This window comes from Myripristis murdjan, chromosome 7 (genome assembly GCF_902150065.1).
Source record: "Myripristis murdjan chromosome 7, fMyrMur1.1, whole genome shotgun sequence".
NCBI lineage: Eukaryota > Metazoa > Chordata > Actinopteri > Holocentriformes > Holocentridae > Myripristis > Myripristis murdjan.
In genome coordinates, this window is record NC_043986.1 from 13,063,890 (window position 1) to 13,080,031 (window position 16,142).

Consider the following 16,142-nt stretch of genomic DNA (forward strand, 5'->3'; position numbering starts at 1 on the left):
TGTTGTGTCTCTATTTATGAATAATTCAGTTAAAATAAATTGTTTAATTTTCCAAATTAGCTTTTAGCCAGCTCTAGTCTGCACTTTAAGCAAAAGGGCAGTTGGCGTGTGTGTTTGTGTGTGTTTGTGTGCTCATGGAGAGTTTAAGTATGGGTTGTGCATTTATTTTTAGGTGTGACATTGTTGGGAAACAGCTTAAATAAGAGTTTCTGTCTATCAGCCAAATGCAGCTGATCATGACAAGACATCAGTGACATTTCTATAAACCCCCAACTTGCAATGTGTGTGTGTGTGTGTGTGTGTATGGGTGGGTGGGTGTGTGTGTATTTGGGTGGGTGGGTGAGTGGGTGGGTGTGCGGGTATTTGACCATCTGATTTCCTCAGATAGCTGGAGGCTCACTCAGTCACAGCAGGACTTTTTGTAGACAGTACTGTCTTAATTCTGCCTTTGCACACCCAGCAATAAAACACACACACACACACACACACACGATGAATTTCAATGGTATTGTAGGAAGTACTGTACATAGAAATGTAATGTAAATGACTGGATAAAGAAATTTCTCAGAGGAAAGTCACATGCGCATTATTGGATCTCAGTCATCACTACTTTGGTTTATTTATTCAAAAAGACTAAAATTGCCAACACAAAACATAAATCATGAAATGTAAAACCTGCCTACTGTCACATTTTCCATTGTCATTATTGTTGCTCATCATTTATGCAGTGGAAAATACAAAAAGGTGGATAAACAACCTTGAATATTTTCGGTACCTAAAAAAACACATCTAACTTACAGTGTGATATTACGATAACGTATATCATAGATCCTGTAATACAGTGTAACATGCAACCTAAATATGTTGACAAACTGTATTTAGCCAGTGTAAAGGTTGGTAAACTGTGTTTACATCCCTGCTGTTTGCTAATCAAAATACTGTGGGTCTTTTTGGATAAATGAAGCAGGTGGTTTGCAGCTCAGCAGTGTGTGTACAGTAGAAGCTGACTAATCGAAACGCCTCCGATATAGTTGTTCAAACTTGCAGAAAGGGCATTTTTAATAGTGAGGCACAGTGTTTAGTTGTCCCGATGCGTTAACTGGCCTACTCGGGCGTATTGAACTTTAAATGAGATTCTAATAGTTGCAAAGCTGAAATTTTTTTTACTGTTATGGGGGCCGAAACAACAGTCAATGTTTGTTTAATTTACCAACTGCAACCTTGCATTCAAGTTGCAACCAACCCCCTCCCCCCACCTTTGTTTTTGTCTGGGGAGAGAGAGCGGCTCAGTCCTTACCTGTCCGTAAAGCTCTCCTGAGGCTGCCTTGGTGGGTTTATCCAAACACACACACACACACACACACACACACACACACATATACACACACAGAGAGGGTGAGAGAGATAGAGGGAGGAGGGAAAGCAGAGAGCGAGAGAGAGGGGCACGCTGGCACGCTTGACTGCACCGCCACTGACCTCCCAGCGCCGCCCCAGCAACCCCCCCACCCCCCTCGCCGCCTCTCGCCCTCTATGCACCCCTCCCCTCCCTTTCCCCCCCTCGCCCTGTGCCGCTCCACTGGGCTGCAACCGCCCGCTCAGCTCAGCGCGTGGGGGCCGAGGGGGCAGAAGAGCGTCTGTGTGTGTGTGTGTGTGTGTGTGTGTGTGTGTGTGTGTGTCTGGGTGGGGGGTGGAGGGGGGCCTTGGTCGCATGCCTGTCCTCCCCACAGTGCTTTCTCACTTTTTTTTTTCTCTTTCTCTCACGCGGCCTTGAACAACCAAGTGTTGCCTAGAGTCTGTGGGCCTATTTACCCCACCACCACCACCACCACCCCCATCAAAACACACACATACACACATGCACATGCATGCACATGCACGCACAATCACACTGTTGTTTGCTTTACCACTATAATTAAAAGTGTCTGCACCAGACCGGAAGAGCTGAGCACGTATTAAGGCACATTTTGTCGGTTTCTTCATAGCCGCTGTTGATCTGTGCCGTCGTCGTAGATGTTTCAGGTGCGAAATTTGACTAATTTTCCCCCAAGTCACCCTTCAAGAAGTTTGGGCTATCTTTGAAAATGTTAAGGACAGCTTTCCGTGTGGGTGAGTCAGAGATAAGGGAGGTAAGACTAAACAAAGTAAGAAGTGTAATTTGTATTTTGTGATGTGTGCTGGATCTCAGGCTCATGCAAACACACAGCACACAAATTGTTTGTTTTGGCCTTGTTTCAGAGCTCTTATGTGAGCGTGGTAACGACCGACCCCCCCCTCCCCTGCTAGCTTTTTTCTCTCGCTCCCTCTCTGTCGTCTCCTCGCTCCCCCTCCCCCCCTTTCCCCTAGTGCTCGCGCCAAGTCGGCCCGCCATCCCGCCTCCACACACACACACACATGCTGAGAGGTAACGGCAGACAGGCGCGTGACTCATTAGGCATTCGTCCCCTAGGGAGATTGCTGGGGGGGCGCGTGCAAGAGAGAGAGCGCCGCAGCTGCAGGAATGTCACGGGCGGCTACCGCGGTGTGTGTGTGTGTGTGTGTCTGTGTGTGTGTGTGTGTGTGTGTATGCTCACTAATGCCGGTTGGAGCCAGCGGCAGGGCACTGCACCTTTCAGGAAATAACGCAAGGAGAAAAAAAAAAAAAACCCAAACACATTAGTCTTCTTTTCCACCAAGAGCTCATTTAAAAGTCTGAAATAAATTTAGAAAAAAATATTAGATTGCTATATAATTTCTGCATCAATTTAAAAGCCATTGATGGCTAACGCGCAGCAATGATATTAGCCTTTATTGTTTCCCATTTAATAGGTAAAACAAAATTAAGATTATTTTCTTGCCTCTAAACTGAACTCTTTGTATGAATTTATTAATTGATAGATACTTGTCACGATAATGTTTTTAGGTGAATAATTAAATGTCTAACACTAAGGCGCAACTAAAATGTATTCATCAGACCTTTTTGGCCCCTAAAGTCAGATGTTTCACACGTTATATCATGCATCGGTTTTATTTGCAGCTTGGTGTTAACTCTGTCTGAAATCGACTTCTACCCAAATGTAGAAAACACCATGACCATATTCTCAGAGTTTGTCTATCATATGGAGGATTTCTGTATAATAGCAGTGTTCATGAATTTATGAATGAACTGAGAATTTGTGTGTTCAGTGCTTCAGAATGTTTATGTCATATGTTGATGAAGCGGTTTTACTAGATCCTGTCTGGATTGTGTTGCACCAAGTTGGTCAGTGTTCCTGTACGGGATTTGTGTGTGTGTGTGTGTGTGTCCGTCCCGTTTGTTTGCGTGTAAATGCGAAGCCCAGATATATTTCTTGGCTGCCTGACTGTCAGACAGAAAGCGTGGGAGGCGATATTCATAGAGGTGCTTTTAGTGGGACTTTTATGAGAGACTTTTTTCCATGGCTGAAAGGAGGTTGACCACACACAGCACGGCTGCCTCGACTCTGTGTGTCTGCATCTGCGTGTTTGTGTGTGCGCGTATGAGCCCGAGCGCGTGTGTTCAGGCGCCCTTCCTTTGAGCACTCCTACGTGGGCTGCCAGGGGTGTGTTTGTTTCATGTTTTGTTTCGGAGAGCCCTCCCCCGTGCTGCGGAAGTGTTGCCGGAAGCAGTGGGAGCTCACCCCCAGTTCTGCGTCAGTGCCACTAAAGAAAGGATCGGGGCTTTCCGGGAGGAGAGGAGAAAGAGGAAGGGGGGGAGGACGGGGAAGGGGGAGGCGGTGGTGGTGGTGGTGGTGGTGGCGGTGGGGGGGACGCTGTCAGCCTGGGTATGTCACGGCCATGTGGGTGGTTGTCTACACACACACACACACGCTCACACACACACACAGACAGCCACAGTCACGACTGCTCTTAGACAAACTATTCTTGTATACACTATACTGCTGGCATGCTCCAAGTAAAATCCCCCGCTTTGGAGGGGAATTCTTAGGAACATGAACAGGTGTGTGTGTGTGTGTGTGTGTGTGTGTGTGTGTGTGTGTGAGAGTGTGTGTGGGCGAGCAGGGGAGTGCGCATGTGCACTTGTGTGTCTTCACTGATGTGAGTGAGAGAGCAAGACAAGAGACCGAGAGGTGGAGAATGTGTGTTTAACAGGTGTGTGACTGCTCTGACAGATGTGACTGTGGTTGCACACACATGCAAGTGTTGCTGTACGTCTCCCGAATTGTTGCATTGCTCCCTGCTTTTGCCTCGCTGCTGCCCCACTGGAGCTCCAGCAGCACTTCCAAACAGTGTGGCCTTGTGCGAGGAAGCGGCAGAAGTATCAGAAAGTGATCCAGTGTCCTCAAACGCTGGAGCAGAACTTGTACAAAGCTCTGACATAGCTCTCCACACATCCGCCCGTGGAAAGAAGAAAGGAAGGGAAAAAAAAAACTCTTTCTGGCAGAGCAGAAAAAGAGAAAAAGGAGAGAAATGTGCAGAACTCTGTGGTCTGCTCATCCTGGGGGATGTTTTCATCTTTCTCTGTCTTTCCCCCCAACTCTTTTTAATGTCTGCCACTTGAGAGACTCCAGAGGGGCTGCACCTGTTTGCCTCTTGGCTAGGAGCCCCCAAATCCCTCCTCCTGCCCCCGCCTGCCACTCATGCTGCCGGCCCTCCTGGGATGGAAGGAGCGAGGGAAGGGAGGGGGTTGGGGTGGAGGGGCGGAGGGGCGGAGAGTGAGGTTGCGTGTGGTGGAAGGGATAGCTGGAGGGCTTGGAGGCGTCCGGGAGTAACAGCAGAGATGTAGACGCCGAGAGAGCGAGGGAGAGAGAGAGAGAGAGAGAGAGAGAGAGAGAGAAAGAAAAGGAGAATAATTTCAAAGCCAAGTCCACTCTCCCACATTGGACAGACCTTCCCTCTGTGGTGCTTTCTCTCTCATGTTTTGACTCACCACATTCTCTTTCATTTCTGTATTTTCTCTACCCTCTCCTGCACAAATTTTCTTCCTTCCACATCCGTTCTCCCTCTCTGCCCATTAACTCTTCCCTCGGCCCATCGCTCCCTCGCTCCCCTCCCATTCATCTCCTGCAGTTTCCCTTCTCTCTCTCTCTCTCTTTCTCTCTTTTTTCCTTCCTTCTCTCTCTCTCTCTCTCTCTCTCTCTCTCTCTCTCTCTCTCTCTGTCTTTTCTCCCCCTCCCTCCATCTCTCTCTGATAGGGCCATGTTAATCTGCAGTGACCTCTTCAGGTCACATTAAAGGTCGCCCAGCTTCACTTCCTAACGCCCTAGGGCCGCTCTCCTTCCGCCTTATCCCTCCATTCCCCCGCTTGCTTCTTGGAGCTTTGCAGCCAAAAACACCCAGCTCGTTAATGTGGCTTTGGTGTAGTAAACCTCGGTAAAGGTGACTTCTAGATTTGTTGTTGGTACAAACACCTTTTGCCAAAACTATGTTACTCCTTCATTATTACAGACTAGCTCACCTAACCTATCTTTGAAATATGGAAGATTTTTTCCATTTTTTATTCTAAGAGCACAAAACTTCTGATTGCTGGTGACAGGCTGATTCTTACTGGATTTGTTTACGTTGCTATGCAGTTGTGCTGCACTGTAGCCCAGGGCTGTTCAATTACCTTTTGATAGGGGCTGGATTATGAAACTGAAATTGACAGACGGGCGGATCTCCAATATGCGATCCAAGCTCTTTAGCACACACATAAAAAGCAACTATAAACAGCGTTAATTCTCTTTACGGTACTTTTGTTTAACAGTTTAGCAAACAATTAATGCGTTTAAACTAGTGATGCTGCCTTCTTGATGGGCTGTTAGGCCTGTAATCGTGAATATAAAAATGCGCTGAGTGCATAAAATACATTCAGCTCAACAAAAGCACATTCCACCAATAATATTTACTGTGCTAGTAAAACACATTATAAATGTACGTACAATAAAATGGTAGCAATAGTTACATGAGGTTTGGCTCTGAGTTTTCAGTCAGTTTTCAGCAGTGTCAAAGTTTGTGTGCATTGTCCTGAAATGTTTCCTTAAATTATACTCCTTTGTCACAGAGATGCTCTCACCGCACAGCAAACAAGCACACTTTGTACCAGCAGACACAAACAAATACTTCTCTGTGCTAGCTCACTGTCAAATTGCCTGTTTTCATCTTAGATTTTTCCTTTTTTTTTTTTCAAGTAGAGGCCAAATTTTTGCTGGCCAGTTTGTTTTGGTTTGCAATAAGCTAGCTAGCAGGGAGAGCAGGAGAACATGGGATGGAGAAACGATCACACAGGAACACAGCAGTACGATCCTTCTTCCCATTTGCTGCGAGCCGGGGACGAATACCAACAACTTATTCTGGCTCTTAAAGGATAAATGAATTATTTCAGGATAAATGAATTATTGTTTTGTAATTAGTTACTCAAAATCAACCAAAGAGTCTATTTGAAATGACTCAGGGACCAGAGATCGCCTGTATGCCTAATTGTTTAGCCCTTGTGTAGCCAATTGAAACTATGCTAGCATATGTTTTTGGCATTACTTAATCTTAAACTTGATTTTTTTTAAAAGCAATATTTCATTCTAAATGATTCATGTCTTTGGTCTGCAGTTGTGAAATAACCAGAATACTGTTCAGAGCTGGTTGTTGGCGTATTCATTCACCTTGTTGGGGCCTAAGTGATAATAACTGTCTCCTTGTGAATGAACTCCTAATGTTTTAGTGTCTTAGTGTCTATGGGTGGTGAACCCTGTTCCTAAAGTGTCTTCCCCTCTTCTTGTAACCTGATGTGCAGAACCGCGGCCGCTTGGCAGAGAAGCGCACCATCCCCCTGCCACCCAACCGGGTGCCCAAGAAGGAGCTGGCCTCCATTTTCAGCAGTGACGACAGTGAAGGCAGCGAGCGCGCCAGTGGGGACCATGCCCACATCAAGCAGGAGGACGAGCTGCATTACAGTATCATGAGAAAGAGGTGAGGCCTCCATGCCTTCATTCTACTGTGCAAGCATTTTTGACATGTGGGTGCTAAGTCATTCTTTCCTTTTCTATGACTTGATATCCCAGACTGTGTTGTTATTGAGATATTTAGTTGCCATTTTTGCTTGTGGTGTGTTGTCATATGTGTCACCGGATTTCAGTTTCTAAAAATGTATCAAACATATATGGAGTGAAAACCTCCTCGTAAGATGCGATCATTTTGAAAGTGGGGAGGGAAACAACTTTAACAAAAACAACATGTCAGCTGTTTGTATAGTACAGTGGAACAACTTCTGGTGATCCTATCCGTCCAGGCTGAATTGACCATTATAAGATGATTATTGTGACTGATTTATAGAAAAAAATGTATTTTGTGCCAAAAAACAGAAAAATACTTTAGTTTTAATACTTTTTCCATATATTTTTATGTACGAAAAGATCCAAACCAACTGTTGATTACAGTAAGTGAATTATTTAAACCCTATTTGCATAGGACCGATTCTGTCCCAAGCTTTTTGATCACTAAAAGCAGTTTCCGCCATATTTTGAAAGCTTGTCTGACCAAAAGTAGAACAAAATGGCCAAAATAAAAATCAATACAATGTTTTTTTTTTTTGTTTTTGAAAGTTTATTTCATCAGGGACCATATTCAAATACATTAAACCTGGAGAGAAGCGATCACATATTCACATCTCACATACTAATCTCTATCCAAACAAGAACTTATGTTTCCAAAAAATCTCATGGCTTTTGCTTCAGGTTGTCTGATGGAAAGATGTGTGTTGAGCTCTGAAAGTGTTGATTGGTTTGTTGGTTTCCATTGCTCCTGCCAAGTCTCGGTGCATCTGTCTTTACTTGATATTGAAAGACTGAGTCATTTGAGCCGCTATTTCCACATATTGTCTGCCTCATCCAATCCTGTGCTGTGCGAAGGTGCAGTCTGATCATGGAGCATTTGGTATAAAATATACACATATATAAGTCATTATACACATGTCATTGTAGATTGCTAAATAAATGTATATTATTTTGAGATGGTTATTAAATTACTGAGCAAATTAATAGCACTCAAATTCAATTTCAAACGATTCTAGAGCTCAGGATATAACATGAGTGTAAAACACAAACTTTGACATACAAACTAATGTGACTAATATGTAATGACTGTTTGCTGCCTCAAAAACTCACAGCAGAGATAAATAGCTCATGTCTAGCATTAGTGCATTAAACAGTTAGCTGAGTTAAGTTGTTTTTATCAGATGAGAAACAGAAAAATGGATAGGAATGCGTTGTTTTTATATTGTTGTTGTGCTTTCTGAAATCCGCTTGGCGTCAAATCATACTTTGTTTACCCTAAACTGAAATGATATGTACCACAATGGAAAGGAAGAGAGCTTAAAATGGACGCAAAAATGTCCAGTGGTTATTCATGAATCTAAACATGTTGCATTTTGCTGTGAATCAGGAACTGGCTGTTAAGCTAATTGCCAAAACTGAAATATTCCACAACGATGGGCAGAGGAGAGCGCTTAGGAGTTGCACGCTCATTAATAGTGGATAGTATTAAAGCTGTTCCATTACACTGGGTTTGTCTTCAAAATATGGGCTGCATTTAGTAAAAAGGGTATTTGGATAAACATTCACTGGCACTTTCACATCCGCATAGAAATACACGCAAGCTTGCACACTTATACACAGACACATGCACATGCAAAACAAACATGAACATAGTATGCACATACATGGGTGGGGTTATGGGGAGGTCACCTCATTAAGAATAATCAGATGAGCTCCGATGAGGACAGGGGCTGCCTCTCTCTGATGGCAGTCTCTCCTCTTGTTTGCTAACAAGACAAACTCATAAGAATTGGGATTATGTTTTTCCAAATTCTTCCCTTATGAGATTAATGCTCTGATCCATGTGAAATAGCATAAAAATGAACATCTTTCCAAACTGAAGTGCATGTGATTCGGTGTTGTGTTAAGTCATATATGTAGATAAACAGATTCATATAAATTACAAATCAAACAGGCTATGGAAAAACATAATGCAGAGGCTGTTCATTGATTAACCTCAGAAAGTCCCCCAGCTGCATTATAAGCAGCTTGTGCAACCTCATTACAAGAGGGGATGTTTTTCATGTCTCGAGACTTGCGTGTGACACGGCGGACAGCACAGCAACTGTGAGGCTTTAAATGGATCCACTAACCTCGTTTAAGAGGGCTTTCCCTCCCCCTGACACTTGTGCCGCTGGCGTGTTAAGATGATAATGAATTTAAAGAACACTTATGACTAATATGTCAGGCTTTTACCCTTTGAAAGGCGACGGACTCGCTGGAGCCGCAGCTCCGGTCTGTCCCAGGCATCCGTCTCGGAGCTGCTTTATCCCCCAGTGTGGGTCTGGACGAACGGGATAATGGGATGTCCAATCACAGAAATGTGATTTCCATTGACCGCAGCTTCGTAAGTGAGTCGTAGAGGGGTCTTAACAAATTGGATTTGGCCAATGGATGTGAAAAATACAGGGCCGCTGTATAGATGTGTGAGTGTATCTGTGGTGTCTCATCCACACATCATCAGGGCTCGTGGCAGTGCTGTGTCACACCCTCTTGGCCACTGCGACTTGCGCGCTGCTGTTGCTCGCTGTAACTGCACTTTAATCTGCATATGGAGACCTGGTATGTGTCCATTATTAATTCAGAGCTGTAAAAATGCTTCATGCTGCAAATTACCATTAACCTGCCTTGGCCTCAGTGTAGCACACTGTAGAGGTGCTCTGGATTCTGTGTTTTTTCTGCAGCGGTGAAGCAGTTCATTTCAGTTCATCGCTGACTATATCATGTCACATTCGCTAACACTGAAGAATAGATTGCTGGGTTACTTGAGGTGGCCAACTGCTGTGCAGTAAATACAGGATTTGCCTGTGTCAGCGTCAATGAGCGACATCTTCATAGCTTATCATCCTTGCGGAGGACTTGTCAAGTTCATTATAAGTCCATCCGTATCTTCTAACCGGATTAATGTTAATGGCCGCCGGATTTATAGGCGGTTTGTTTTGTTGGCGCTCCGTGAACGTGCGTCTCTCCTGCTGAATAAGCACGGAGCATCTAGGGGCTCAAGTACAGCCAAGCCACAGAGCCGACCAAATGGTTATTATCACAACATCACAACAGGAAGTATAGGGAGACTGCTTGGCATGTGAGCTCCAAAGTCTTGTCATGTTCTGAGGAACAAGTCTGTAATAGCATGACTCACAATAGCGATAGTACAGCAACACGTAGATACCGACGGCACGGGTGTTTATCTGACTTGTATTCGTTAAAGTTAAATTTATGGATTTCAGCTCAGGGACTAAATATTTGATGGAGGTAACTTAGGTTTTTAGTGTTTTACTCAAGGGCAAAACAAAGCCTACCTGAGTGTTTGTTTCAGTTGGCTGTAGATAACAAGGCTTTGATTGAAAAGTGCTGACTGAGAGTCTGGGTAATTACCAGGCAACCACCATGGATTTTATAACTTACACCTGCTGACGTTGGCCTTTCAGCGTGCACCCTCCAGGAAAAAAAAAAAAAAAAATCTGCCATACCCATTATTAACCTCCGCCAAAACAAACGGAGGCATTTTCTCTGTTTCTCAATCATGCATGAGGCCATTTGTTAGTTAATCATTTACATATGCAAATCCTTCATCTATAAAACAAGAAGAATGCTGTATTTATGTCGTATGGCAGACTGAGTAGATTAAATGGGAGGAGAAAGGCTGTCACAAGGGCTGAAAGAACATGAACCTAAGCAGGCTGTTCAGATTTTATGCAACACACTCTAACTGTCAGAATCTCAAAGTGCGTCTGTGTATCTAAAGGCCATCCTGATCTGTGCCCATCCTCTCAGTAGAGACTAGAGCTAATTGTATGAGCAGCACACTGAATCCAACGGTGGGCAGCTCACAGAGAACCTCCTTACATCCCAAGGCTCTGGTATGTACTACATACTCTTGCTCAGTAGTTTTGAACTGGTGTTATTTTTTTTTTATATTTAAAGTTTATGTGGTTGTATGTTAGGCATTCCTGGTTGTAGACTCAAACTGTTGTCTGCTTGATTGTTTTATGGTAGAAAAATGTAGCATGGAGGCAATGTGAGCGTTGGTCCCTCCTGAGAGAAAACTGCAATGCTGTAGGAATCTTTGTTGAGGTTCATGCTGAGAAGGTGGCCTTCTGTAAAACAAGAAATAATTACAGAGGATTTTTATGTTCCATACAGTAGATGCTGAGAAGAGGGAAAAAACAGACTTTATGTCTGATGTCGCTACGCAATTTCTTATGTCTGTGTTTTCTAAGATTTCCTTCACAGTCCTTTTGTTGTGAATACCAATGTTTTCTCTTTATGTAACTTGCAGAAATGGCTTATATTGGAGTGTTGTATTCAGCCTGAGCAATAACCACAGAGAGCATGGAAGAGAGAGAAACACTGATGATGACTTAGCTACTGTATGTCTATTGTATTTGACATTTTGTCCTCTGGCTTTATTGAACTACTGTGTCATTGCCTTATGCCAGTAAGGGGTCACGGACAGTGTGAAATTACTGGAAATGGCTCTCCCCTAAAGCACTAATTAGTGAGCTTGGAGGTTTTATAGCTTTCTAGAAGAGTTTTCCGCTTCAAGAATTTTTGGCCTTGTTTACACTGTTTTCCATGGTAACAGAGTCTCAGCAATTTAGTAGTTGATTGGGCGTTGGCTAGAAGTGAGAAGTTCATTGTTTCCACATGCAAGGAGCACAGTGTTTGTCTATTTACAATAACGCCCTGTCAAAACACGAGATCAACAAAACATGGTCAACAGTGTTCCAGCAATTTAGAGGTAGATTTGGCATTGGGTTGATGCAAGAAGTTTATAGCTTCCACATGTAAGGAACACAGAGTTTACTATTCACAATATCCTTCTGTCAAAAGCTGAGATCAGCTGAGGATGATTTAGAGCTTTGGCCGCTCCTATGGCACCTCAGAGGAGATCCTGTCCACATAAATATGATAACAGATGAAGTCTTTTTTTGTAATTTTTTTTTTCAGATAAGATAATTATGCCCACTGTAAATTGAATTACAGATGCAGTTCATACAGTGTAACACAGAAGGAAAAATTAGCTCTAAATCCAGCAGCATCTGCATGGCTTTGTGCAGGAGGACCTAAACGCAACATGGCTGACTTACTGTATATTTTATTTCCATTGTACCTTTCTCCTCTCCCTCAGCTGCCTTATCGACCTCACATCAGCTTGTAGAGAGGAGGAACAACAAGGAGAGGCCCAAGAGAAGCCGGGCTAGTCTTACTTATTTATGTATCTATTTCTGTATTTATTCATTACTCCCCCCTGCTTGCTGGGTTCCCAGTAGTGGGCTGCCTTTCGATCCAACAGTGAGCAGCATGTGAACTGTGTCTCTTCTGTCCACGGTAATCACACAAAACATAAAATGTATACAGATCCATATTCCTGCGTTAAGCTTTACGTTTCCTCTTGTACAGTATTTCTTAGATAAGTCTTGCATTTTATTGTCTCTTCTGTCCAAGGCGGCAGAGAAACTATACATTGCTTATTCCCTGTGTTTCTCGGTTTCTCGTTCTCGCCCAAGTCCATACCTTATTGCGCTGTAGTTGTTGAATATTGCATATTGCCTGGCAGTATTTGAATATTGCTGGAGTCAGTGCTGTGGGCCACCTGTGCACGTTGGAGTAGACTGTGTGGTCTGTCTGTTGTTTTGAGAGGAGAGGGTACACAGTAAACCTGCAAGCACCAGATGTTGCACACTGCCTGTGACCTGTCTCTCTCTTCCTCTCTTTCCCTCTCTCTCTCTCTCTCCCTCGCTCCACCACCTCCGCATCCCTGCTGTCTGTCTGTCAGCACTTTCCCAGCGGTGGTGTGAGACATGGCGTCAGGGTGCCCAGTCTGCCAGCTTCTGCCAGCTCACACCGTGACCTCCAGCCCCGCCACCTTAGCTCCTCTTGCCAATGCTGCGGCGGGGCACTGCGGGGCATTTTCACTGAGTCGGTTCCCTTGCCAGGAAGAGGCTTTTCATGTTGTTTGGACCATTTTGAATTGTGACTCCCGCTGTAGTGGTAGAGGGAGTCACAGCCTTTCCTTAAAGAAAAGGAGAGCCCCAGCAACTGATTTAGCAAGTTAGATTCATCAGTTCAGTTTTCCCACCTCCTTTTATTGGTTCAAAAATAGTAGAGGTGTGACTCTGTTGCTTGACAGAGATTCAGTTTGAGTCATGATTCACTTGTTGGTGATTCAATTCAAGAGCAGTTTTTGTGTTTTGGAATGAATTTGAGTTTGTAAACCAAATTTCAGCTATTTGATTCAGTACTTTTAGCCAGATTGTTATATTTATTAATATAAAATGTTCAATAATGTAAGACTGTTTCTTCTGAAATTTGACAGAAGTGTGACAGAAATTAAACAATAGAATAATCTAAACCTTATTTCTTCTTAAAAAAAAAAAGACATTAAAGTTGCGATGCATAGTATTCTGTTAGATCACCACACCATTTGGTCTTTTTTTTTTTTTTTTTTAAAGAATCAGGAACGATTCAGTTCAAAGCGTTTCATGGAGATTCAGGCTGAAGTCGTAGCAATTCATTCTAATTACTTCTTTAAGTGGATCGATGCAGTTGAATTGTTAGAATTTGTAATCAATACATCAATTCAATGAATGAATCGTTACGCCCTTAAAAATACAACTGCTGTGTAAATTCAGTATTTACCATTGTAAATATTGTAACAATACTTTCTGATTATATTTGCTAGAAAAGATATACTGAGACCTGCTTCCTGTATCCTGATATGATACCTATATTTCAAATGCATAGTAGACTAAGCAGATTGGGAAAAAAAAACAGCAGTAGAAATTTGATTACATATGAGGACATCATGATATCATCGGTATACAGTTGGATACTGGTAGTATCCATGGCAGACTTTGAGTATTAGCGCCATATTAGTTATCCCAGTGTCTGGGTCAGGGTGTCTGTCCTGTGGCCGAGGATGAAGGGACGGTATTGACCAGTATAAGGATGAGCTGAGGATGAGATGATTGTCTCCGGCGTGCACCCAGGTGATAAGAAGGCGGCTCATGTCCTTCTTAGCTATCATCGGGCCCAACGGCCACAATATAACCCCCATGCCCCCCACCTCCACCCCTCCCCCAGGCCCCCTCTGCCCAGCTAACCCTGGCCCTAGGAGCTCCTTAGGGAGAGCTGACTCAGGCGACTGGGTTTTAAACACCACCCCCACCCCGTCCCTGTCTTCCAGGGCTAGAGTATGACCTTGCCTCCACCCGGACAGGGAGGAAGAGGGTGGGGAGGGAGGGGAGAGATAGGTGGGGATAAAGTCAGGCCCTCATTAGCCCGAGCCAAGGCGGGACAGCCCAGGAAAAGTGCGCTAATTATCCCACTAACAATGTCCTTGCCGTTGGTGGCTTAGAGCAGCCACAGCGAGGTTAAGGGATAATAACCCTATAACCTCTCTGAGAAGTTCAGGATGGCATTATCACGATCACTTTGAGTGATAGGCAGTGGGTGAACTTACAAGGCATTGAGCCACTAGATGGATTTGGCTGCCATTTCTCATGGTTAATCGTGTAACTGCTCAGTGAGTGTGTGTGTGTGTGTGTGTGTGTGTGTGTGTATTTTTTAAGGAGTCACATAGGCTGAAGCAAATACATTATTATATGACTTTAAGCACAATTAAAGAAAGCTCGATTGGCATCTTCTTACTTTCTTATTGAAGGAAACCACTGGGCTTTCAGAAGCAGATAGCTACTAATTTTAGCAAGTTGCAGTCTAAAAGTAGTCTATCATTAGTCCAAAAAGTTTGCAGTCACAATCCAATCAAGCGTCTCCTAGCTTAGCAGCCCATGGTGACTGTTTTGTCTGAGTCTCTCCTCTGAGTCATTGGGTCCCTGTGACTGAAAGGTGACTGGTGAAGCCAGCATGGCCAGCATTAGGCCCTCTACACTCCCCTTCATCTGTTCTGTTAGCGTGTGGAAAACAGCTTGGCGGCCGACAGCCTGACATTACAGCGGGAGCCTGTAATCATGGGGCTGTAAAAACCCAAATCCAGCAGCCGCAAACAGTGTGGCCTCGTCATAGTGGTGGCAGCTAAGAACGATTCACTGCTTCTGTCTCAGGAACTCTGCTTGCCTTGTCATACCAGACCCCCTTCATAGATGATTCTGCTTTCAATAAACACGCCAGTTAAGTTTAGAAGGTGGCTTGGTTTGTTTAACCTGACAAGAGAGGGGAGTGATTGGCATAAAATTGGCCAAATATGATCACATGTGTCATAAATTTGTGTATTTAGGCATACTCTAAGGACAAGGTAAAATAACATGCAGTATTTTTCCAGTGTGAATGCATTATCCTGTTATCCTTCCGGTCTCTGGAAAGTTACTTGAGGTAACACTGATACCACAGTCATTGCACAGTAAATTTTTAAGGACATCTTGGTAAAAACTGAATTGTGTTCAACCAAAATGAATGATGTGTCTCTCTCTTTCTTACCATGCAAGCTGTTTACCATTACACTGTGACTGCACTTGCACTGCACGCCTGCTATACTCCCTCAAACACTAAGCGCCTATTTTCCATCATTATGCCATTTAATGCGATCAGCATGGTAATCAGATTGCGAATGAAATACCTCCATGACACAGTTGTGCGTGTCCACTGGTGTGGGGAGGTTACAGAGGCGGCCGGTGGAGCACTGGGCAGGACAGGGCAGGGCAGCTGGGCCTAATCTATAAACCCTCCTCCTCCTGCTACTCCTCCTTCTTCCTTTGGGTTCTGAAGGGCAGGGCAGGGTGTCTGAAAGACTCTTGTCGGACCGTTGTTCCTGAATACCTCCTGTTGAAATGAAGACATTGCAATGGAAGATCTTGAAACTGTTTTTTCAAAAGCAAGCTTTTTTTTTTTTTTTTTGTCCACCATGTAACGCTGATTAAATGTATTCATTCTTCCACATCACATTTCCACAGCTGTTATTTTAAGAATAAGACCCTTTCCGAGATAAACTTTTACATGACTGACTTTTATCTTTGGTAATAATCTTCCCCTTGTCTTTTCACTTTGTTCAGTTGCCAAGTTACTACAGTTTAAAAAGAGCCATAATCAGGTTTTAAGCTGATAAACTTCTTATGATTTGCGAATGTGTCGATTAATACATCTTAAGGTGGAAGATGAGCA

General features: G+C 43.7%; 1 protein-coding gene across 3 annotated transcripts in view; it reads left to right on the forward strand.

Annotated features, from left to right (window-relative positions):
- Window positions 1-16,142, forward strand: part of samd11 (sterile alpha motif domain containing 11) — a 52,614-nt gene that overhangs the window by 5,314 nt on the left and 31,158 nt on the right. For all 3 annotated transcript variants that reach the window (XM_030055271.1, XM_030055270.1, XM_030055269.1), the window contains exon 3: window positions 6,725-6,900. In XM_030055271.1, the coding sequence (XP_029911131.1) occupies window positions 6,725-6,900 (176 nt within the window). The remainder of the gene's footprint in view (window positions 1-6,724; window positions 6,901-16,142) is intronic.